The 26,710-nt window shown below is 34.8% G+C and overlaps 1 protein-coding gene across 1 annotated transcript in view; it reads right to left on the bottom strand.

Moving 5' to 3' along the window:
• Positions 1 to 618: 618 nt before the first annotated feature.
• LOC140753693 (lachesin) overlaps positions 619 to 26,710 on the bottom strand; it is a 29,484-nt gene continuing 3,392 nt past the window's right edge. Inside the window, exons 2-9 of the mRNA XM_073088460.1 lie at positions 22,639 to 22,774; positions 21,863 to 21,969; positions 21,598 to 21,783; positions 18,686 to 18,878; positions 18,150 to 18,278; positions 16,552 to 16,671; positions 2,857 to 3,027; positions 619 to 1,357 (exon numbers count right to left, since the gene is read on the bottom strand). Of these exons, the coding sequence (XP_072944561.1) occupies positions 975 to 1,357; positions 2,857 to 3,027; positions 16,552 to 16,671; positions 18,150 to 18,278; positions 18,686 to 18,878; positions 21,598 to 21,783; positions 21,863 to 21,969; positions 22,639 to 22,708 (1,359 nt within the window). The 5' untranslated portion in view covers positions 22,709 to 22,774 and the 3' untranslated portion in view covers positions 619 to 974. The remainder of the gene's footprint in view (positions 1,358 to 2,856; positions 3,028 to 16,551; positions 16,672 to 18,149; positions 18,279 to 18,685; positions 18,879 to 21,597; positions 21,784 to 21,862; positions 21,970 to 22,638; positions 22,775 to 26,710) is intronic.

Consider the following 26,710-nt stretch of genomic DNA (forward strand, 5'->3'; position numbering starts at 1 on the left):
ATCTAGATCTACCTTCGGGGGTACCCCTATCACCTATTCCTGCCTTACTTGCAGTGAGACATCTTCTTGTTTGAAGAATGCGACGATACTTTGACGATGACAATGTCAAGACATCTGTGGTCTATTTTATGAAGGGCTCCAATTTAGGGTTGAATATAGATATTCATAAACCAGTGACCACTGACCACTTACAATTAAATAGAATTTTTACTTGCTTACTATCTACATTTCAAAATAAAGAGCGTGTATCCATTTAAAATATTTTCCTTACGGAAACCTTCACGTTAATTAGTGTGAATAATCTAAACTGCTGACAAGGTTCCTAATAGCCGTCATGTTATTCGAGATGACCGATGAACTTTTAATTATTGTCGAGTGTTACAAATCATAAATGATTAACGAGTGGCTCTGTAAAAACATATAGAATTACATCAGTTAATGAAGTTTTATTATTAACACGTTGATCAACACGAGAGCTCGTTTAAGAACTTCATTGCCAATGTTATGTATGTAGTAGTGACGTCATTGCACTCAAAACGGATTAAAAAAACCGTAGTTATGTTTATTATAACCATTTAAGTAATTACACGAATAATACCTTAATTTAAATAGATGTCAGTTTAAATGTGGACTAAGAATAGAAATACGTACGGTATTTATTATCGTCAAATTTAATATAGTAGTAAAGCAAATTTGAATAAAAAGTATCATGTATAATCAATTGGTAATAAGTTGCTCTTAAATACATGTCAAACGTCAATCTATCCGAGGTAGCGTCAATATGAAACGGAATGTAAGTTTTTGTATGGAAATATTGATAGTGAACTCCATATCGCTTTGATAATTCGTAATTTCGGTTACTGTAAAAGATAATTTTGTACACGTAACCCAATACTCTTAATTTATACGTAATAATAGCAACACAACAAAAAGGACTAGCGCGTAACTTTACGAATAATTAATTTTGACTAATTTCACGTACGAACGCAATGATAGATGACAGCGCCTGTCAGCAGCGAACAAAACGCATGCATTGAATGCAAATCATAACCTCCATTCATTTCCAACTTTTCCTCTCCTATTTCGAATTTGTTTATTATTTTACGGATTTTGTTACTTAAATTTTGTTTTTCAGTTATTGAATGTATAGTTTTGTTTTTATATGTGGCGTTATCGTTAATGGATGAAATTCTTTGTCCATCTTCTATAGTGTCTGTGACGGAATCCCGATCGTCTTCATCGTCTGGTCTTTCGGCAGACCCAAACTGGTTGTCTGGGCCTTCCATCGGCGTCGAAAACTTGTACTCATCTTTTTTCGTCGCAGGACTCGTGTTTCTTATTGTTGGTCCGGGGATTTCTGAGGAAAGATTAAGACTTTGATGTTTGCTACGAAACTAAAAGTTAATACACGTGTTAAGCGATGATGTGTTCTGGTTTGAAGGGTGTGGTAAGGTGGTATACTTTTCCGAGGCGTTCCAGCTTAATCCTCAAGTGTAGTGGCGCATCTGTGGCCGACCTCAGGTAGGAATATCTAATCTTATCTGGGGTTGATTACAGATGTACATGGAGACAGTAGCCACTTACCACCAGGTGGACTGCATGCTCGTCTGCTACTCCTATATTATAAAGTAATAATAATAATAGACATTGTCTACTGATTGTCTTCTGATAACCTTCTGTTGCTAACAACACAAAAAGGCAAACGTGTCGATGGCTAGATAAACTATTATGGGCTAATGAAGATAGTAAGATTTGTCAAATAACTTTTAACAATTCAATTATAATTATGTACCGGGTGCAGAGTAGTTTAATTATAGATAATTTCTCGTAAGTCTTAAGCCTAGCTTGTTTATGCACTACTGCCTATTTAGGTCACTTCTCGTGTGCCATTAGTACCAGCTGTATTGGAACCTAAGTCTATTCAAATGTGAATGATAGAGTACAAGCTTTCCGGTTAATGTTTGTTTTAATTAATGTGTAAGGAAGGCAATTTAGATTAGTGGACATATAGTGTAACCTATACAGTTTACGATATTGTTAATTGAGATACTTAAATCATAATGAATGTAATCATTATATACTCGTAACATAACGTATTCAGACTTAGTTCTCTAAGAAAACAAAATTATTTGGGTGTTGCTATAGGTATCTAGTCTTACTACAAATTCGAGTTTCTCCTTGTGTACATTAAACAATTATAACATTTTCGAATATTATTATTTTTGAAAATTAGAGCAAATATTATATATCAGTTCGAATTTATATTCTAAAATTAGGTGTACCTTAGTAGTTACCTAAGTTCGACTTTAACTAACACTATATAGAACAATAACCTCACATAATTATCACAGGTGCGTTGCTATTCCCGAGGGCTAAGTTGGAATGCCTCGTATAAATAAGTTTGCCTTAACACTCCTCCTACTAGAACACAGCTTTGCACTAGTATTTTAGAGCATAAGTACTGGTCACATTGGATTTCAATCACAATTCCCTTTTTTCGATGTCGAAGAATAAGTTTAAGAAGTTACTCTAAGATCGTTAACGTTTTCTTGCGATATTATTCATTGACTGCGCTTATCTATGCTTAACTAAACGCAAAAATTGCACCAAAGACCAAGGGGAGGTCCATACTACAGTGGACTTGTAATCTTAAGGATGGATATAATAATTGCGATAGGTGATAGGATACTGCGGACGAGTGCCATTACCGTACTCATGTTCCCGACAAAGGGCGAACAGGGGAACACCTTGGGGTTTTAGACTGTAGGAGTCCGGCATATCCTCTCCGCTGCCCCCATACAGGGATTCCCCAATTAAAAAACGGCTGCTGAAAGATATGCATCAAACGTATCTTACCATATAGCCGTATAATGCTATCGACTTCTCCGAGCGAGTTCTTGGCGACGCATCGGTAGCCACCGACGTCGGCGGCCGTCAGCCGTCGCACAGTGAGTATCATGCGGCTCTCAAACGAACTTATCACTGAGTTTATAACTTCGTACTTGCTTGATGATATCACCATTTCATCTGTAACAAATATTCGTTTAGAGAATGTTGCTATATTGTATGACAATATGAAGTGTAGTGTTTCTTCCTAATTCAATAACAATTAACAATTTATAAATACCTAGATTTAATTTGTTTTTATAGTAAACTATTAGTGTATTAGGTACGTTATATCTGAAACCCTTTGTGGTGGCCTCCGGCAGCGCTGGTGTGTTCAGTTTTTAAGGGTGTGGTAAGGGAGACAGATTTTTCCGAGGCGTTCCACGTTAGTCCTCAGGGTAGCGGCGCATCTGTGGCCGACCTCAGATGCAAATATCTAATCCTATCTGGGGTTAATTATAGATGTCCATGGGCGTCAGTAGCCACTTACCATCAGGTGGACTGCATGCTCGTCTGCTACTCCTTTGTTATAAAAAAACCTTATGTTGATTTTTTTGTACATTTTCGTCCGCCTTTTTTGGTAAATAAAAATACTAATGTCTTTTTACACATTTAATGAGTAACTTCGTCGCTCTAATTTGATTGTTAAATGAAACATAGTGAAGATGTACTGACAATCGACATACATTATAATTGTAAAGATGGCAAAATATCTAAAGCAAATCTAGAAAAGCTACAAATTAAGAAAATAAAATGTTGCTTAAAATTATTTCCATGTTTGTTTAACTCCACTTCATATAGCGCCAACGAATCATTCAAACAGTGAAACCGTAACACTTCCATCACATAAACAGTGTGGGCAGTGCATTCACAAATTGGACAAAGAACGGCGGTCTGTACCTTTAAGTACCCAAGTTTACGACGCGACGAACATAGAAAAAAGCCTTTGCAACTATGTTTTGGGTATCTTTAAAATATTTGTTTAAGGAAGACATTTCCGCTCTAAAGTGATAGGGTACGTTGAGTACTTTATATTTCTGTACATTAGTAATTTATAAAATATTGCTCAATGAGATACTACTTATCACTTGCTTTAACGGTAATGAAGATGAGGAATCTTATCCGCCTGATAGGTTTATTAAAAAGGTTCTTAGGTATGTGTGAAGTTTATCAATACGCACATAGAAAGCACGGTGGACTATGACCTAAGTCACCCTCATTCGGAGTGGAGACCTGTTAGTACCCAGCAGTGGGATAGTAATACGATTGTAATTCCGACTAGGATATAACAAAATTGTATGTAAGTACACATACATATTGTATATCCTGCAAATTCGTTAATAATATTTACGTTACATTATTTCATCTTATCTTATCTTTCCTTTTCTAGTACAACATATTGTAGAGCTATCAATGTGAAGCGTACACCTATTTAAGTTAGTAACAAAAGTTTATTTTTCATAAAGATCGTGTGAAACTATTTCCAAAAGCAAAGCCCGGTCTATCCCAGTGTTTGTCCAAGCTACGTTAAACCCCGGTGGACGTTGTCCGCGGTTGATAAACTGTACAGCTTCTACGCTTTATTTCTTTGAAACTTTGTTTTAGTTTCAAATCTATGGAAATAAGTATAAAGTGGCTATATTTGGTACGGAATATAATTATCTCACTTTCGACGCTTATGCTCATTTGCATGATATTAAAAACGAATTAAGGTTATGTTTTTTATTATTTTAATACTAAATTATAAGATTCTTGAACTACTTTGGTACATAGATACGTACGTTTAGAAATAACTGGCTGACCTGGCAAACTTTGTACCGCCTCAAAATCTATTTATCAAATATATTTCATATAAAATATAGCCTATGATACTCGTGGATAATGTAACTTTCGAATGGTGAAATATTTTTTAAAATCAGTCCAGTAGTTTTTGAGCCTATTCATTATAAACAAACATACAAACAAAGTTTTCCTTTATAATATTAGTGTAGATGAGTGCTGTGGCACGCTTTTTATTTTGCGGTTTCATGGTCAGATGTTGTAAACAATTTTTCATACCCTTCCCGATTTCCAATAAAGCTATTTTTATGTAGTTTGTCATAGAAGATAAAATACATGAATAGGAAATAAAAAGAGAAAATAAAAAAGATAAAATCTTAAACACACTTCCTTGTAATACAATTATTAAAATTTATATAAAATATTTTCTATCATCCCACCTTTTTATTTATATTCATAAATAATTTTATGTTCTCTGGTATATACGAGTATTTGAATAAAAATTGATATTTAATTCTTTTGACATAATTTCAAATTAAAAACATGTTTTTTATTTACCCTGAAAATGTAACGCGTTGTTAAAAACATTTAGCCTTGCGTGAAATGTTCGCGGGCGTAGCCACGGGCCGTAACTCAGATATTATGTTATTTCTAATTAAGTGTGGATGAGTTTTAATAAAACTTATTCTATGGCATAATGAAAGTGTTACTTGAAATTACTATTATGTATTTAAGGTTGGCATGTTTTTTTAAATTTTAGAAACGTTTAACTATACCTAGTCCATTATTTAGTTCGTGGATTGTTTATTATTGTAGTTTTTATAAAATCAGTCGACATATACATTACACATTATTATAGACCTAGACTTAGACAGACTTAGATAGATACTACGGACCTAGTGAGAAGACTCAAAAGGACTAAACCATTTGAGTTAGTGACATGACACAGTGTAGTGTTAGTGAAATAGTGATAAGTGAACATTATATAACACAAGAACAATGTGTCTACTCCTTTATGTGAGCATATGATGAAGTGCAGTGTCAGAGGACGCCGCCTTCATTATATGATTATTTAGCAGTTTAAGTTAGCGTAAAATTACTCATTAGTCTTATAGTAGGCTAGATTTTAATTAATATAAAGTACCTTATTACTCATTCGGTACTTTATACATGCAAAAAAAAAATTATAGACTTTAAAAAATACTCCTACTAAGATTTCTGGACAATTACCTTGTATCATCAAGTTTTACTCATCCTGCTTACAACTATTAAATTACGTTGTCTATTATATTTTTTCCAAAGTGCAACGTACTTTATTCTCAAGCAATGCTCTTGCAACACTTAATTATCCGAATGTGCTTACTCAGGCTACATAAAACACCGATGGTTATCCGCAGTTGATAAACTACGGACATTTAATCCGAATAAACTGATTTTATTATTAAGTAATTTATTCTTGTTTCGCAAGTTATTATTCTTAATTTAATAGTCGGTATATGTGTCGTGAGGTGTTATTTACACGAATTATATTGATCTTTATTTTATGTCTATATGAAAATATATGGTTGTTAAAACAATGTTTTTATAAGTTTTTATAAGTATAGTAACTAGTAGTTTCTAGAATCGATTCAGTAGATTTTAATTTTTTTTTTGTTTACGAGGGGGAAACCTTCAAAAGGTTGTGGCAGCGACGTAGGGTTATGTGGGATTCTTACCGCACTAAAACCCCCCCGGTGGCCGTCCTCGGCGCTGCATAGAGGGCTCCGGGATCTCCAAAGGAACGCAACCGGAGCCCTCAATGTTTTTTTTTTTATGATTATCTATTTACTAGTAGTTTCTAGAATCGATTCAGTATATTTTACATTATAAAATATTCAAATATTTTCACATTGATAATACAAATCTAAATTACCTGCGCATTTTTTGACTGAATTAAAAACCTGTCGAGAATTAAGGAGCTTGAAGGTATCGTATTGAATTGTCCGAAATATTCACCAGATGAAGACTAGAGATAATGAACTTTACCAACTATTATTCTATGAAAGACTTTATATTAATTACTTATTGAATTGGATAGTTGTGTAACTTAGTTACTTAAACTAATCCTTCTTTCTTTAAAAAAATTGATTTTCTATTCCAACAGCCCATAACAATGTTTGTTCTAAATTAATTATAAAGGATGGTGTATGAAAAACCTGCAGGACTTCAAGTGACTATAAAGTTAAGTCCTCCATCTTAGTTTCGTAGCTACGTTAAACCCTAGCCTGTCACTGTTGAAAAACTACTGGGCGCCTTTTCCATAAACTGCGCAGGCTAACTCAATTTAGGCTACTTTAGTTCGTAAAGTAACACAGCGAAAAAACAGTATGATAAACCTCGCTCGCCTGGCATGACTCGATGGCACCGCAGTCACTATATTGAAATGCAGAGGGTTCAGGGTTAAATCTCCGGTCAGACAGATCTTTAAATGATGTTTTTTTAATTACTATTATGATCATCATTTATTCTTGTCTTAGAAATGATAAAATATTAAGTTTAATCTTTTGAATTGGATTCATTATAAAATAATTGCCTGACTTTATATATCAAGCACTTTAAGTATCAAGTACTTGCGTGAACCGCGTACTTGATACCGGCATTATATTACAATTATTTTACTCGTATTTATTACAGAGGGTGAAAATGTACAAAATTAAATGTGCAAGAATATAGATTAAAAGAATAAAGCTTATTGTAAAATTTGCAATTTAAGCATCACTATCGAATAAAGTAGGAACAAGCTTCATATCGCCCGGAAAAGATTATATACCGAATAAAGCGGCCAATTGAGTATAAGGTGATGCAAAAGTCCTCAAAAGTGATGCTCCTTTAGTCTCAGTGGTCGAATAATTCGCAGTTTAGAGTAAAGAAACGCTAAACTAGCAGCTACTACTAGAATATGCATAAATTCAACGAGAAAAACGCAATTATATTACAGCGGCCGGATGTAGCAACTGCTATTACTACTAGAAAGTCGCCTCTCCCCAATGACTAACGTAGCAAGTCTACTAGGGCCGTGAACACCTTCATATAAAAATACATGACATTAAAAGTTAATTAATTGTCAAACAGTCAAATAGCCAATATTCACTTTATTATGAAGAGGCTTTAACTGAAACTGAGGCAGCATGACGCGGATCAGACAAAAAGACAGACTTTATTATTATGAAGATGCTTTAACTACACTGTAAACAGCATTAAAGTAAGGAAGCTTTTAATAATAGAACTTTTTATACATATACATTATAGTTACGTGAAATGTTTAATTGTTTAAATATACCGATTATAAAAATTGATATACTTATAAAATATATTCTTATAGAAATATACAAAAAATTAAATTATTTTATGTGGATGTATAAAAAAACAATATATTTAGTTACTAGCCTTTCTTCCTTGTTCCTTGTTCTCCATCCTTAGTTAGAGTTCAAGATAATAGTTACCTACCTAATATGAATCAATGTTATCATCCCAGCATTGAAAATTAAACGGTATCTATTCTATAGACTGTAGCGTTTAAGAAAACACCGTTACGAACTTTGAAAGGAAGCGATAACAGGAGGAATGTTTTGCCTAATCTTAATTTCGATCGAAACTTCGGTCTGTTTACTCTTCAGTGCGCGCTGCCGACGTGCGGCAAGATGGCCTTCAAACAAAATTACTTAACAAGCCCGAACCTTGTTTCATTATAACAAGAAATTTCATCTCAATTAATGTCTAAAATAACACTGTAACACTCTTAATTACGCTCGAGTAAGGCCTGCTTAATTAACACTTACATGTCAGCAGCCCTAACATAGATTGATGACAAACGAGAATGACGATCTACTGTTCCCTCGTGCCCTTTGGCTTTGCGAAAGCGCCAGTCACTGAGTTCTACAACAATGGCTTGATCGACGTAGTGCCGTATCGTCGGAAACTTTAAGCCTTAATGCATTTTAATAATTAACACCCGGTCCTGTGTCAATCTCGTAACTGGGTGAGGGTTAGAATTGTTTTACGAAAGTATATCATATGATAACTTGATTAGTACGGCCTTGTCTTGTCACTAATCATATCTATTTAAAGTAAGTAATGTTGTGTGTAATATTCCTAATGTTAAAGTAAATTATTTTAGCGGTTTCTTGGAAATTATTTTAATACAGTTTCTGTTTGTTTGAATCGTTCAACAATATTAAGGGTTAAGAGGAGATTATAATTATAACATTTAATCTTCCTCTTAAGGGGTAACTATGTGTATAACAAAAATATACGTACATTATTTTTTTAAACATTAACTATTGCAGTCGATAGCAGAAAGATCAAAGTAAAATAACCAATATTTTAACGTTTCTTATAAAATAACTAGCTGACCCGGCAAACGTTGTGTTGCCATATAATTAAAAAAATGTTAAGAATGAACAACCCTAAGGGGGGTGAATCATAGATAATAGCCGATTCTTAGACCTACTGAATATGCATATAAAGTTTGGTGAAAATCGGTAAAGCCGTTTCGGAGGAGTACGGTAACTAACATTGTGACACGAGAATTTGATATATCTTTACTAATCCTAATTCCTAATTCCTAATAATATTATAAATCCGAAAGTAACTCTGTCTGTCTGTCTGTCTGGTTGTCTCTTCTTCACGCCCAAACCACTGAAACGTTTTTAATGAATTTTTGTACAAAGATGGTATGATACCCGAGAAATGACATAGGGTAGTTTTTATCCCGAAAATCCCATGGGAACTAGGGATGGCGATCTAAGATCGATTAATCGGAGAATCGATCTTTTGGACCCAAAACATCGATTATTTTAATAAATATTAGTGAGGATTGAATCGTAAACTATGCATTTGATCAAGTGATGATCTTTAGCAAAGTTAAAGGTACGAATTTTCAGTTTTATGTATGTTAGTATGTTATATTATTTTCTTTTAAACGCGGGCGAAGCCATGGGCAAAAACTAGTAAGATATATAACGACTAATAAATCAAGTAAAGCAAAACCTCAATATTTCTTACCCCTTGAAAATAAAATGTCAAAATGGCTAAAGGTGGCAGGGTGAATTGGAGTAAAGTAGCGAAATAACCACAATGCGGACCAACCCCTTCCCGCGAAACAAATTGTTCGTCGTTAAAATAACGCGTCACACTTGACCGGAGAACGGACCCCTGGGGAACTGACGTTGCTGTTGCTAACCTTTAAAAAGTTACGTCAATTCGTTAGACGAATCTAACTCCATGTAAAATGTTACGTAAAACCACGTATTTTTTTACAATGAACATTAATTAACCCGTAAATGTGATTAAAATTCCGAACAGCACAACTTACCGATTTGTTTTAAAGTCGAATATAATTTATCTTAACTTTTAGTGAATGTGAATGTTAATATTAATTTAGTAAGGGTATAAAAAGATGATGTAAGATGTAAGAGGAAGACCTACTTTCTCCTTGTTTTAGAAAAATATATTTTTATATTAGCACTTTCTTGTATGTAACTCGACCAGTTAGTTATACCCAAAGAGAATTACTAATATATAAACTTAAATTCGATAAACTCAAACCCAAAACCCTCTGAATAGTACTCTGGACTGACTAATGTACCACGAGGGTCATTAAGTGAGAAACGTACTATGTAGTAGAAGTAACTAACCGCGAACATGTTGAGCATTCTAAAATAGACTAGAACTGCTTGTCATCGTAAATCCATAAATCAGTTGTCTTCGATTAAGCAATTCGATTCAGCTGTGATAAAACTGGCTGTAATGAGCTAAACTAAAGGGTAACGAGATGTTACTTCGTATTTCTTCTTGTACCCTGCGGCGGTTCACAAAGTTCCCCGCTCAGCACTTGTCGCCTGAAATTTACGGGTTAATTTTCAATGCGGTCCTGTCTTAGAAATTTTAGTGTTTTAACATCAAGATAATCTTTCCCGCTTTTCTCGGATTATTAAATTACGGTCGGGGCTTTCGAAGGATTATGTTTAACGAAAGTTACACAATATCACTTTTTTAACTTTTGTTACTCTTTACTGGTTAGTAAAAAGTAAAGGCTAAAGGAGAAAATAAACAAAAACAACTAGTTATAATCTTGTATCATAATATAATCACATTCAAAATAATGTGATAATTTAATGGGTATCACTTTAAAACACCTAAATATACGAACAGTATCAAATTTACTTAAATAATTGTTAAATTTACAAATATCCAAAAATATCGCTCATTACCTACAGCTTTTATACATATAGTCTCAATAGCAGTTATCATGTATTACTAGTGTTCTATTACTTCTCAAATGCAATACAATCTGATATTACCATTTTTCGTGAATACGTAATGGCGTGATTTGGGGTCGCTACGTTTTGCGCACAGATTTTCTTGACATATAAGCTGTTATGAGACCAGGGAGAGAAAATGTATTATTTTATTACGTAAGTTTAGTTGGTTTATTTTACGCCCGAATAGCTGCTAATGGATATTTCACTGTTGATATAACGTGAGGTTTTATTATGATCCGTTACCGCCGTGTTATTGAACATTTGGTTTTATGCAGTCGAGATTATGAAGTGAAGTTTGCGTGACTTGTCGATTATTGAACCGTTAGCTGTTCGAACTATTAGAAATTGTTTTCTCCTCCCGGCGCCGTATCAACTTCATTACGTATTACGAACTATTAGAATAACAGAAGTAGTATTAAAGCTTTGCATATTCCACTGTTGCCACTGTAAAATGTACGAAGTAATTTTGCGTTGTTGCGAACATTTTTTTAGGCATAGTAATGTTTTGGGATGTAATGAAATTCTTCTTTAGATGCTATTATTATAAAGTGCTGGGATGTTTTTTAACCGACTTCAAAAAGGAGGTGGTTCTCAATTCATATTTTTTTATGTATGTACACGAATTACTCTGCCGTTAGTGGACCGATTTTAATTATTCTTTTTTTATTGTGTAGAGACGAGCAGGAAGTTGGTTCCACTTAAATATGGTTAGGATCCATCTATGGGTTCTGGAGAAAATGAGGGGAACTCCTCAACCCATGTAAATATAACAGTCATAACTTCGCGGTTTATGAACCTTTTTAAAAGGTGGCGAAATTTAGCTTCGTATTCTAATGATATTGTAGGAGGTTTTTATTCAATGAAAACCAGGTTAATACGACATTTTCCGAAAATAGATCGATTATTCGTCCCCGAAACCCCCTATATATAACATTTCAAGAAAATCGTTGGAGCCCTTTCCGAGATCATTTATATATATATATATATATATATATATATATATATATATATATATATATATATATATATATATATATATATATATATATATATATACAAGAATTGCTCGTTTAAAGGTGATTGATTTCCAGTGAGTATATAAGACCTTTTATACACTTTCAAAACTCAAATTTCTTGTCAGTCGAACTTAATTATTACTAAAATTTATTGGGTGAGAGAGACAAACATTAAATACAGAAATTCACAATCCGGTTGATGAAATGTCAAGTCAAAAGTGTTAAAATCATTTAAAAAAAATAACGAAAGAAAAATAATACACTTCAGCACTTCGGCCGATAACTTTATCATGAGCTATTCATTGTCTTAGCTTAGCGATGTCAGGGTACAGTCCACACCGGACCATTTAATATTCAAAATTTCAAAGCTTGTTAATATGTTTAGGAGTTGTACTGAAGTGTCTTATCCGTCTGTCGGTTGCTCGAGCGGAACTTAGCGAATCGTCCGACTCGAGTTCCCGGAATGTTTGCTCTGGCGGAACTTGCTGCCAGCACTTAAACTGCTTCATTTGAAGTAGACTTGCTTGGATTGCTCGTAAAGTTAATACACCGGATCTGATACCTGTGTACCCTTTACTGTGAACTGTACATTTGGTTAATTGTATTACTTTCATTGAAGTGTTGTAATATATAATTAGCTTGTGTTTTTGGGAAGGTGTAGATTTTAATTATGTATGCAGTTTAGCAAAAAATATTAATGATTTTGATAGTTTTTTTTTTGTTTTAGCGTAAATGCTATTGATTATTTAAATGTCGATCTTGGTGGAGTCTTATGCCTGGACCACTCCATAAACAGTAACAAAATAATTTCAGCTAAAATATTATGACCATGAGTATTGAGTATGAGTATTGAAGAGACCATGATTGATGCACAATATGTGCATTAATCATGGTCTCTTCAATACTTCATCAACATGAGGAGCTGTTTCAACTGCCACGCATAATTGAACTATGTCAGAAATTACTTGAAAACGTTTTTTTTTTTAATTTCGAAACAAATTAAGACACTTGTTTAAAAACTATGAAAAATGTAAAACTACTCTTCAAACGTTTCAATATACATTTTAAGTTCAATTGGATAAATGAAAAACCTAAAAATAAATCAAATGAATGTTGGTGCAGTTCACACTATTTTGTCGGAGCCGTTTTCTGAAACTGCGAGATGTGTTTATGCGTTCATCAATGCATCTCTCAAACATAGAAATTAATTATATAAGATAATTTAATTAAAATGTTAAATAGATTATATAAGGTACAATAGGGTTGACATGTACAACTAGTACCCAAACCCCGAAATAAATAAAGAGAAAAAAAAAGAAAGTTCAATTGGCCAACGGTAAATTCAAACTTGAGCGACTAGTACAATTTGGCTATGCACTAATAGTGAAACAATAAAGCAAAATATGTTATCCAATGTTTAAGGCCAGTTGATACGTTTAGGAATTGCAACAGAAGTATCTTATCTGTCTGTCAGTCCGCTCACTCGAGCAGAACTTTGCGAATCAAAGCCTGACTCGAGTTTCCGGAATGTTTGCTGTAGGTGCGGGATTGGCTATAAGCAAACTGCACGACTAGAAGTCGATTTGTATGGATATTCTCCTCAAAAGTGTTGTTTTCAATTTGAAAATGGAATGAGGATATGGTTTTCGTTTGTATTTGTGGCCAGATATATCAAAGATACGAAACTTAGCTTATAATTTCCCTTTGATTTTTTAACTATCTAAAAGGTATAAAAGTGTGTTAATCAACAAGCAGGCAGCATAGGAGACTATGTCTTTTCTTTTAAATATATGTTAAATTACAATGAAAACAAAAAGTGTTGGTTCATTTTAGAAAGTTTTAATCAAAAACAATTTTGGCAATTGCATTGCATATTCCAAAAAGATTAATCCAATTCATCAAAAATTAAAGAAACCTAAGCAACTCAGTGGAACCATCCCGAATAATATAATGGAGGCAATATCGTACATTCATAAGATATAAATTATAAAAGCTTTGTGGGTCTCCGCCGACGGCGTCGTAAACGCCATGTCCACTCAAGTGGAACTAACGAGCATTGTCTTATTTCACCACAATAGGTCACTTTTCTTAAGACTTAAACCCAACGTACTCGTAAATTAAATCTTAATATCTCATTACTTGCAAGCGACGCCCCGCCTTCGGTGCGGCTTGCCAAAAAACTACGCCAATTTCGAACAGACCGCACGATTCGTATTATAAGATTGATGGTGTTAATTAAAAAATAAATACAAGGCGTTATGTTTTCATTTACGGATGTGTATTTTTGAAATTAATAATGCGAATGAAGTAAGAGAGGTATAATTATTTGATCATAAATTATATTACACTAGCTGCAGATGTACTGTAAACATTAGAATGTCGGTGACGCAAACCCTTTAGATTTCCTCAAATCGTTCAATGCGTCTAAAAACGTTTGCACTTCAAAGTAGTTTTATTTTAATACAAATTACACGATTTCTAATAATGATATTTCGCACACCAAGTTACATTTGAAACTTATTAGTATTTAATTGCATTGGTGTGTTAAATATTTGTCTAATATCGTGTAGCAAACATTTACAAGTAGATTTCTTTATAATCAGATTTAGCCGACAATATAAAATTACTGCAAATATGTATTGTATTTTATCTGTAATAAAATGAGTAGGTATATAGATTTTACTGCTTATTGAATTTTAACGAATAGTAATAGATTTTTCTCGTTTATAACAAGTTTAATGTTTCTAGACATTGTAGAAGGTCGTGCAAATACCTTTATGGTAATGGCGTCTGCGAACTATATCTTCACTCCAGACTGTTATTGGATAACGGTTTAATCTCGAGGACTGTAATTAAATCTTTCTGGGACTTTTAATTCTATAACTTTCGCACATTAACTGGAATTGTTCCAAACGCACTATGTATTTCAGTTTCGCATTTGTTACGCTTAAACAACTAGTCGGGTAATCTAGCCATAAATACCTCAATCAATGAAGGTGGTAGAACCCTTTGTGGTTCGACTCCGGAGGCACCAACGCCACACTTACTTCTGCCACATAACAGCAGTGTAATCGCTGTGTTCTTGGTGACATACTTTTCCAAGGCGCTCCAACTTAGTCCTCAGGGATAGCGGCGCGTCTGTGGCCGACCTCAGGTAGAAATATCTAATCCTATCTGGGGTTGATTACAGATTTCCATGGGCAGCAGTAGCCACTTACCATCAGGTGGACTGCATGCTCGTCTGCTACTCCTATATCATTAAAAACCTAAATGTAGTTCAGGTCACCAGTCTTAATATTCGGAGCGTAACGTCCCATACAAATTATTTTCGACTTAGCCAACCCTCGCGGTGGTATCGTATCTTTAATTACCGGCGATACGATTACCTCGGGTTTGGTGATGAAGGTCGTAGTCATGGCGACGAAGTGACATATTCCCCGGGGAACAATAAGCTCGCGTGACTCAACGGAGTGGACACGAGATGAGGTTCCTTAGTAACATTTGATGTGATAAAAAGTAGCTTATCGTTTTAGTGCCTCGCGTCTTTGGAGCACATATTTTATGGCTGAGTTGATTTATTTCTACGAGAACAGAGGAAAATCGTAAGCTTGGTTTTTATGTGTTAAAAATAAGTTCACGTTCTAAAACTTATGTGCGATTTTTTGTAAATACAGTCGTTCTCAAATGTTCATGTGTTTATAAGCGCAGTAACCTCGTGCCCACGCGGAGATCTCGTTTTAAGCTCTCTTGAATCTTCTCATTAAATATGTTGACATGTCGTCCCACTGGGCACGGATCTTCTCTCAGAATAAGAAGGATTAGGCCATAGTCCATTGCGCTGGCCACGTGCGTTTGTCCCTGTAGTTCCGGGACCAGAATAGGGCTACGGTATCCCCTGCCTGTCGTAAGAGGCGACTAAAAGGGGCTTCCGGGGTTGCGGGCGGCAAGAGTGGGAGCTCAAACCGCCCGGCCAGCAACCCCGGGAAGGACGGCGGTATGTGTGGTCGCATACCGTCGTGTACAACAGACGGTGCGGCGAGCGGCATGCTCACCTGGACGGAGCCCGACGGGGCAACGCGCTAAGAGGACTCCGGTTGCGTTCCTCTGGAGATCCCGGAGTCCTTTACGCAGCGCCGAGGACGGCCACCGGGGGGGTTTTAGTGCGGTGAGAATCCCACATAACTCTGTGTCGCTCCCACGGCACCGGGTACCTTTCGAAGGTTTCCCCCTCGAAAACAAAAAAAAAAAAAAAATGGCCACGTGCGTTACACATCAGATAATAATCGTTGAATTCACGCGGTTTCAATATAAAAAAATTTACTAGCAGTAACCACTTATCAAGTGGATTGCTTGCTTGTAACTTGTATTACTTACCAATAAAAAAACGTCGTAATTGAGTCCATTCGATAGTAATTGGCGTAATGAGATAAACTATGATTTAATTTGTCCTTTACAAATCATATACAATAACTTTGTAGTTCGTAAATGGAATACTTATTGACTTCATATTAAAAAGTTATGATATAAATTCAAATTATTGATTGATCTAATCCTATTAGTGTACTTACTAGAATCTCTAACCCAGTAGTTGATGGATTTGGGCGACGACTCTACGTAGCATTCGAGGGTCACGTCTGTGCCGAGAGGGGCCCCCACTAACTGGTTCGGTACTTGGATCACTGGGTGAACTGTAAAAAAACATATTGTTTACTAATTTGATAAATTGCTTACTTGAATTCAGGGATTACTAGTTAGGGGCATTGGAGAATTATGTACCGTAACGGATCCTACGATAGCCCGCATTGGCGACCGTTGCTGACAATCGGCCGCAGTTGCTAACGACAGGAGGCGACAGTCCGTGGCAGTTCCTAACGACAAAGAGTGCCAGACGGTCATCACTGCAAAACTGTTACAGTCACTCGTAGCAACTCATATCTTACGTCATTTATTTAGTTGAAGTAGTGTGAAATAAATGTGTCGATTAAAAGTCTATCAAACAGTAAGCATACCATCAAAACCCAAATGGTAAGCCCAACTTAATAAGATACTCCAAATTTTTTGTCCTAAATTAATATTTATACGAAGTAAATATTTTTCTAAAAATAAGACGCGTATTTACTCCAAGTCAAAGGCAGACGAAATGGCTAAAATAATTAAAGGCCACTCGTTGACGTTAAATAACACCATTAATAAGGAGAAACCTCTAAAACTTGTCGAGATAAACAACAATTACAACGAATTTTCCGAGCACCAATTTTGGTTCGCTAAATGAGTTTTCACGCACACCTTGAATAAAAAATATCTTCAAGAAAATGGAATTTATTACCTTGTGAAGATACGAGCTTTCAGGATTTAGCAACAAAAGCTTCCTGTCACCTATCCTGTGATTTATTCAACACGCTAGTTACAAGGGTTTAGTAATAGGGTTCAAAGTAAGTTATAACAAAATATGTTATATAGTCTGCAATTAGAAATTAGTAGGCACTTATGTATTCGTGAGTTCAGTATAATAAGCAAAAGAACAAAAGAATACAAAAAAAAAAAATTAACAAAAAAATACAACCGACTTCTATGTCACTACAAAGTAAAAAATAATTGAAATAAATGTTGGTTTAGTACATATTTCTGAAGTCGGCGCTCAATATATTTCGTTGGATAACGATGTAAACAGCGTGTCTAATATGAGCAATAATGTAGTCATCGACATGAAGTAGCTCCCATATCCATCTGACACTAAAAAGTTTCAAGTTCGATTATTACTAGGAGAATATCAAATGATTAACTTACATTTTAGACGTTGGTAGAACCCTTTGTGGTTCAACTCCGGCAGCACCACCGCCGCATCTATTTCTGCCTTTTAACAGTAGTGTTAAGCGCTACTGTGTTCTGGTTTGAAGGGTGTGGTAAGGGAGACATACTTTTTCAAGGCGTACCAGCTTAGTCTTCAGGGGTAGCGTCGTATTAATGACCTCAGGTAGGTAACTACTATGTAATTTGTAAATGTCCATGGGCGGCAGTAACCACTTACCATCAGGTGGACTGCATGCTCGTCTGCTGCTCCTATATTACATATAAAAAAGACGGACCTGGCATCCAAGACATAATGATCTATATTAGTTTCCTGTTACTCTAATTGATTGATGGATTGGAATTACAATGGACTTACAATGAACTTTGATGACAATCCTCTTGCTGACTGACGGCGGGACGCCGTTACTCGCGATACACAAGTAAGCGCCCATATCTGACCGCGAAATCTTCGAAAGCGTCAGGGTTTCTTCTTCAAACATTGTGACTATAGACAGACAAAAAAGTTGGGCTTTAAACGTTACATTTTATTACGATGCTTTCATGGAAAAAGAATGGTTGTGTCTGGTAAGATAATATTATGATTATTGTTCGAGATATTTTATTTCAATACAATAATAATACTCGATAATATTATGAATATATTTTAAAATATGTGATTGTTTTATTTGTGTATTTTTATTCAATAATACAGATAGCATTTCTTTATGAATAAAATATCAACCTATCGTAAAGAATGTACTTTTTCATCTCGTTGATACACCTCTCGGATTTAATTTAATAAATAAACAGATTGCTAAATATAAAGAACTTTTTCTTTACTGAAATCACAGACATATCTATAAAAAAATAATCTAAGATTGTAGGTTATTATACTAGATATGGCATACAAACCTTTAGTTTTGGTTCCGTTGGGGTGTCTAATCACAATGTCAGAGCCGTCTTCCCGCCGCCACATGATGCGCGGTGGCGGTTGCCCACGCGCCCGGCACGAAACTTTAGCAGTGCCCCCTTCTGGCACCATCACATCTCCTGATGTTTCCTCAGCAATGAAGTCTGGAGGTATCACCACGTCTAAGTAGCCCATCTGTGAAAATGTATCGATGATCAATTTCACAATCGTAATTCGTTGAAATATTTTATTATTATTAATAGTAAGACGAAATTTCTTCGGATCTCTTTGTACACTTTGTGACCATTATGTTCAATATTGTTTTTGTTTTTAGAGTCTCGCGATGGAACTAGAACGTAAATATCGAAGATCTTGTAACATAGCGGATTATAGATTGTATATATTAATAATTAGAAACATGTCTATTGTTATTATTTTATACGTGTTTTCGAAAACTATACATGTGGTTTTAGAAAACTATACATTTTTTTACAAACAGTCGTACTAAATAAACAGAACAAATAAGCCGAGCGTTTTGGAAGCAGCGCACAACGAAACACATTGCGTCAATTTGAAAGAACTAATGGTTATCGGTCGGGGGTTGAAAATAATTTTTGGAACATTACGTCTAGTGGCGTCATGCCGCGCGGACGTCGTCGAAGCCTGCAGCTGCACTGTCGTCGTTTGGAATTTATGCCGTTATCAGGCCCGAGTATAAATTACAGCCGAGCGCAATAATTTAGGACCACCATATACGAATCATTACCCGCTGCGTCGCTCCCTCGCTTCCGCCAGCCTGTAGTTTAATTCACTTTATCCCCAACGTTTATTGTAATCGCAATTGCATTTTCATTTCTGTACTCAGTATTTCCGGACTATTGAAAACAACATACAAACTACGGTAGAAAAATTTAATATCAACGATTGCTTCAATCTAGATGGCCTTTTGACATAACATATGTAATTGAAAATAGGAATTCTAACGAATTAAAAAATTAATACGATTTACTTTAATAGTAAAATAATGAACAATTTGGACGACAAATATCATCATTCAGAAAAGGTCAGATGGAAGACGTATAGTACCTACAGGTATATAATGTGGGCATGGATGATGAACGAAGTTGCTGTAGTATTTTCTCCGGTCGAAATATCTCACAGCGGATTTTACGTCCACGGAACCATACAATTGATAGCAGTTATATTTGTTGGAATACCACTGGTTTATTCAGAGATTTGTATCGCCCAATATACTAACTGCAATATCGTTTCGATGTGGAATTTTCTACCTATTTTTCGCAGTGTTGGCTACGGTGCATTTTATTTTATAATATTAAAAACAATATACATGATGGTGTTGACTTCTTGGTATTTGGAATACACGTTTTATGCGGCCCGTGATCCTCCTCCGTGGTTTACGTGTGATGACTTCAATGATACCACTTGCATGATAAAGCGAAAAGATGTTTCTGTATTTCAACACTGCATCGAAGCTCAGGCCTTATTTGACACTGATTGTGGCATGAAAACTGGTAGTAACTGCTTCTTTGAACGTGAAATTGGCAATAACAATACCAAAAACTCCAACTGTGTTAATTTATGGAAAGTTGTAATTGCAAGCTGTACCACCGGCTCGGTCCTATTTATTTTATCAATAAAAAGAGAGAAGTTTATCCAAACAATTGTCAAGCTGCTCGGGATTTATGTGTGCTTCGTCGTCTTTGTTTTATTTTGGGTGGCATTGTCCTCGACCGGTACATGGTACGCGACAAAGATAATCATAAATTGGTATGATTTTGATACAACAAATTGTATAACTGCTTTTACTAGAGGTGTTTTAACGTGTGGTGCCGGCTGTGGCATTATAACATTTTTATCTCGCGATGTTCCATTTCGAAGTCCAGCAACTATGACATCGGTAACAGTACCCTTATGTTCGATTTTTATTACTATTTTGTTAGCGCTCGTTATATTTGGTGGTATTAAAAGTATGTCATACTACCACGGCGAAGAGGAAAATGTGCTGGAAATGGGTGAAAGCTTTTTCTTTACAGTTTTAGCGTCCGTTACAGAAACGCTAATGTACTTTGACGAACTATCCATTTGGGCTTTCATTTGGTTTTCAGCAATATTTTTTTGCTTATTTATTAATTTATGGATTTTATATTTATTTTTCCAAGAGATAATGTTCAAAAACGTGAAGTTAGCTAGAAAGTATGATAAGTTATCTTCTGTTTTATTAATAGCAATTATATGCACGATTTCTTCACCATTTTATTGTTCTGATCTAGCTGCAGTTCTTAACGACGTCATAATTATTTTACAACTTACAAATATAGTATTTTTCTCGGTGACCGTTTATTGGCTTTATGGATTTAAAAATCATAGTGTTGATATTATTTTTATGATTGGCGTAAAACCGAGTTATTACTGGAAGATATCGTGGATTATGAGCCCTATTTTAACTGGTTTTGTTTTGGGATTTAAATGGACGAATATTAACGCTCAGGAGTTTGATGATTCATACATAATTCAATCAATTTCATTGCGCTGCGATGAACTAATGTTGTATATTTTAATTGGCATCTATTTTTTAATAATATTTATCGGTCTATTAATCCAAATAAAACAATATTATTATTATGATGAATTGAAAAACTTGTTTAAACCAACAATCAACTGGGGTCCAAGGAACAAAATACTATTTAGAAGCAGAAAGATGTTTGTCCCGGAAATAATGACCAGAGAATTTTTGTATAGACAAGTCAGAATCCGGGGGTATAGTAAGAAAAAGAAATACCAACGCAAGGAAAGCGTTGACACGACATCTAATGGACCTTTGGAAGAGGATGTAGAATGGAGTGTTCTGACGTCTAATTAATGAACACGTTAAATGAAGCTATAGGGTTCTTACCTGGCTTTTCATTGGGTCCGTATTGATTTGACACATATACTGCCCCCGGTCTTCTTCTTGAACGTTTCGGATGTGTAAATTCCAGACAGTCTGTCCGTTATGGGACACTGCTACCCTATGATTATTAGTGACTACATGAACGTGGATAGCTTGTATTGCTTTTGTGTCTGCTTTTACCCATCCTACCTGTAAAATTATAATGGTATTGCACTCTTTTTCTGTAAAAAAATTTAAATATTATCTTGCTGTTTTGTGTTCAACTCACCCTGTAACCTCCCAAGTTCTGTACTAAGCATCTAAAAGTAGCGTCTCGACTTATTGGTACAGTGAGGTTAGTTAAAGGCTCTGCAAATTCCGGTTGGAACGCTTGACCTGAAAGTGAACTAAGTTGTATCTATGCATAACTTAACAAGTAACTATTTTTACATAACATCAAACTAATTTAAAAATAAAAATTTAACTTTAACAACTAAGTTTTAATAACATAATCATGTGAAATTTTGTAGTAAGGTATATGTTTACTCTAAACAATGTATATTCTTTTTTGACGTGACAATGTCTTATAATTTTATGGAGCCGGCTGCACGCACCAAAAACATGACTCATGCGGCGTTACCTCGCTCTGAGGCGTTCCATTTAAGGCTTGAAGTGCAAGCGAGGGCGCGGAACGAGCGACAAAGAGGTTCAATCGGCCTCTGCGTAAGGCAGCGTTAGACAAATTGGCAAATGCCAAATGCAACCATTCCATCAGTATTTTCTTATGACGTTGTCACGTTGTCTACAAATAGTAAAAAAATAAACTGTATACAGCAGCGCCAGCGAATAGTTAGTGCTCTCTAGTCCTATGCCACTTTCGTGTGGTACTGGTATTTTGGTATTTGTTCTTTCCATGTGCGACCCGCAGTGGGTCAGTAAATATAATTAATATCTTTTCGTATACGTACGGTCATAGTAAAGTAATTGCTAAAAGGTATTGTGACAGTAGCTCTAAAAAAACATTTTTTTTCTTTGTTATATTTTGTTGATTTACAAAGCACTCACCAACAAGTTTAGAATCGAGTCCCAGCATGAAAATACCGAGCAGATAAAGCGACCACCAGGGTTGCTGCATATTTCCCGTCACACGAAATCCTCTGCGTTGCTGTCACTCACTAAAGCCCGGGATATCCATGTGATACTGTGAATAAAAATAAAATAAACATCCACTGCTTTCAAGAATAAATTTTATGGAGGCTATTGTTATGTGCTGGTATAAAAGTGGATATATCTTGTGTTTGTCAGTGGAAATGTGACTATATCTATATATTGAGTAATATTGTCGAAAGTTTTACTAATTACGTTTTTTTACACTCATAAGTAAATCATCGACACTTAGATTCCTTATTTACATACAAAGATACATAAACTCAGAAATCTAATTTCTTATAGATGGTCTGGCTAAGATTGATCTAAGATTTGTGTGTGTCAGGTCGATATTTTTTCATTAAAATAGCAGCGTAGTGCTTCTCCAAGATTTAGATTCTTTTAATAATCTAATAATGATCATTAGATCTTGCGAAAAATTCTAAAATACACTCGTAATAGAAAAATCCATACAAAAAATCCAAAAAGTCTTTAAATAAACTTTTTTCAAATTGATCGTCCAACCCCAGTTTGTTTTGTAGCAAATAATTCTACATAAACCCTTGTTTACTTAGAGACTACAATGTAGTTATTACGTTGCTAAACAAACATGCATCGGAAGTAAATGTAACAAAACAAACGTGTATAACATTAAAATACACATCGCTATTTGCAAACACCGTAATTACAGTGCATGCGTACAACACGAATATAAAATGCCATTTCCCTTCAACGATTGGATCAGTCAATATAATCACTCAATTCAAACCTAACTGTACCCTTACCATCAGTTTTTACGTTTTGACAAATATGACTGTTTTGGTATTTGTTTACGTATTATATAAATTCCAATCAGCGCCCCTAGCGGATTGTATCAGAACTATAGTGTCAGTAACGTAACATAAAATGTCTAAATTGACAAAATGGCGCTTTATGTTTTGTCTCTCTTTTTTGCGAACATACAATACAAAAATACTTCAGCACTTACTCGTAGTAAACGTAAGTTTACTCAGTCTACTGAAGCAAACGGAACAGAATAATGGATTGTGTAAACGTAACGTAAATTGTGGGATGTTTTGAAAACTCACGGTAAGGGTACTGTAACGATGTTGCGTATATTACAATATGTAATTAAATTGTAGTGTCTGACTTTAATTTTAAATAGCAGAGCATTTGAGACAATTTTTATTTATTTAAACGGACGGTAATAAAATCAGTTTTATAATATTTTTTATACTGTATATTTTTATTTTATAGGCCCACAATAAGTTTATGAAGTGTGAGTCTAATTAAAAGATATAAAAAAATATAAATGAAATATAATTCCTATGACCTATTAAAAGTTATAAGAAAACTTACGTGAATAATTGATTACATGATTAATACGACGGGTTAGTAATATTACCAACAATAATTATTAAAAAACTCTATAATTTCTGAACAACGTTTGTTTACCGTATAAACTAACAAGCGCTGCAGTTCGAGAGATCAAAACGACTCAATATCTCAAGTATTAAACCAACACTTGAGTGATGCTTTACGAAGATGGTCGTTTAGGCCCCACGACATGAGGTGCGAACTGCCGATTCAACGTCGAAACGAATGCGGACGCGATCGTACACCGGTAACTACTTTTCCGCAAAAACACGATAATGCTTGAGAAAGATTCGAGACAGCCTCGCTTCTAACCCTATCAATACACGAGCAGAGCTTGTAACGTCTTTTCGACCGCGGTGCCAACCATTGTATGGAAAAAGGTTCGTTGAGTGTGTTATCTGAAGATACGAGTATTATGACTGTCGTATAGATTTTTGTAAAGATAAACACATCCGTTACGTAATGTCTCGTCTGTGACAGCCGGACCGTCTTAACCGTATCTCAGCTGTGAATGCTTAACGTAAGTACCTATAAGCTCTAAGACCATCTAAGCTCTATATAATGAAATAATGCCTACATTAGATTTAGTACGGATACACTGTGCAGAATATACAATTAAGCTTATGGTATTTTTTTATCATCGTCATAAGTACTAAATCAATTATTTTTTACTAATTATTTATCAATGTTAACATTTCATAAAAAATATTATTTCAATGTTTGCTGGAACAAAAATAAATTATTCAAGATAAGGCGATCGATAGCCTAATCTTATAAATTGATTGGTCCATGGAAAGTCTTTCCTGGAAAAACGCATCTAAGGAGGAGCCCTACATTACCTTAAATACTTACTCCTCATGTATATAAATTTCAGTAGAGCAGATATTATAAAAAAGACAATACAATAAAAAGAGAGAGAATTGTCAGACTCTCGTACCGTCATCTTTTTAATTGAAAATTAAATTTCTTTTCCATAAGTAAACATGAAATAAAAAGATCGTTTACACCACAAAATTATAATAAACCTATCAATAATAAGTTTGCAATCAGAACAGTCATTATTCTTCTTTTGTTATGCTTATTTTTTATCTTAAACATAAAGCTTTATCATATATTCCATGTAGCAAAGCGGCACTCTGCGGTTCGCTTTGCTTCCCTGTTTCAAAGTTCCGTCCAAGTTATTCCTACACACAGTTCGCCAGAGTTCTACCGTAAAATAGCAGTTATGTACACATTTCAAGTGCGGTTGGCTTACTTCCCAAAAATTTTCATTCGAACTATTATATCCTTTACTCATAATTTCAATTGAGAAAGTTGTTATTTGTTAATTATTAAGCTTTTTCAAAATAATTTAAAATACTTACAGTTTTTTGTAAAATATAGCTATAGTTATAATAAACATAAAGTGGAATTAAATGTAATTAATTTAATAATTTATTTGTGTAATAATAATTAAATGTAAACGTCGGTATTCCAATAAATACCATTTGCGCGAATTTTAATCTTCTGAATTTTAAAATAGTTTAAATTTCTGTTTCTTATTAATTCAATAAAATAGAAAACATCACATAATTTAATAAAAAACTTTAAAATAATAACGAACACGAATGAACGAATAATTATTTTTAAGACCGATTTTAATTTCCGTGTAACTAGGTAGTTACTCTAAAAGGTTTTCTGTTCTAACATTTCAGTAATTAGCAGGAATGTTTGACTGTAGTTAGCTTCACCGGAAGCAACTGTTTGATTAACTAGTTCACCTGTGAGCTACTTTACCTTTTGAAATGAGTACTGTACCAATATTTGAACCGATTTGAAATTTTTGGAAATACTTGACTGGTAAAAATAAATAGTTTGGCCTTTTTACACTCCTCTCATACAAATAATAAATGAAGTTTCCTATGTCATGTTTGCAGGACAGGTAAACAAATAAATATACAACTAGAGATAGAACTCAAAAAGAGTATGGTAGAACATATTTCTTGAAAGGTGTTAGATCCAGCATATTACCAGTGGGAAGGTGCTTCCACCACCGTGTGTATGTTTGACGTGATGCAGTTCAAGCGTTTGAGTGGGATGGTGTGGATGCCAACTGTAACGCGTGAGGCGGTCAACTTAATCATAGATCAGGTTCCTATAAATTTAGTAGTGATAATTTATATACATTGAAAGTAGCTTCACTGAGGCACTACCATCACCACACTTTTTTTTTATAATAAAGGAGTAGCAGACGAGCATGCAGTCCACCTGATGGTAAGTGGCAACTGCCGCCCATGGACATCTGTAATCAACCCCAGATAGGATTAGATATTTCTACCTAAGATCGGCCACAGATGCGCCGCTATCCCTGAGGACTAAACTGGAACGCCTCGGAAAAGTCTGTCTCCCTTACCACATCCTTCAAACCGGAACACAGCAGCGCCCAACACTGCCGTTGATATAATTGAAAGTAGCTTCACTGAGGCACTACCATCACCACACGTTTATACAATATTGTGGTTTGCATACATTTACTACATTATATTTTTAACTTACTTTCTCTATCTCATCCTTCAGCTTTAAGATATGTACTAATAAACATAGACTACGGCTAATCAGTCATTTGAATCGAGGA

This window comes from Epargyreus clarus, unplaced genomic scaffold (assembly GCF_041222505.1).
Source record: "Epargyreus clarus isolate Ecla_fem2 unplaced genomic scaffold, WU_Ecla_fem_2.2 ptg000003l, whole genome shotgun sequence".
Lineage (NCBI taxonomy): Eukaryota > Metazoa > Arthropoda > Insecta > Lepidoptera > Hesperiidae > Epargyreus > Epargyreus clarus.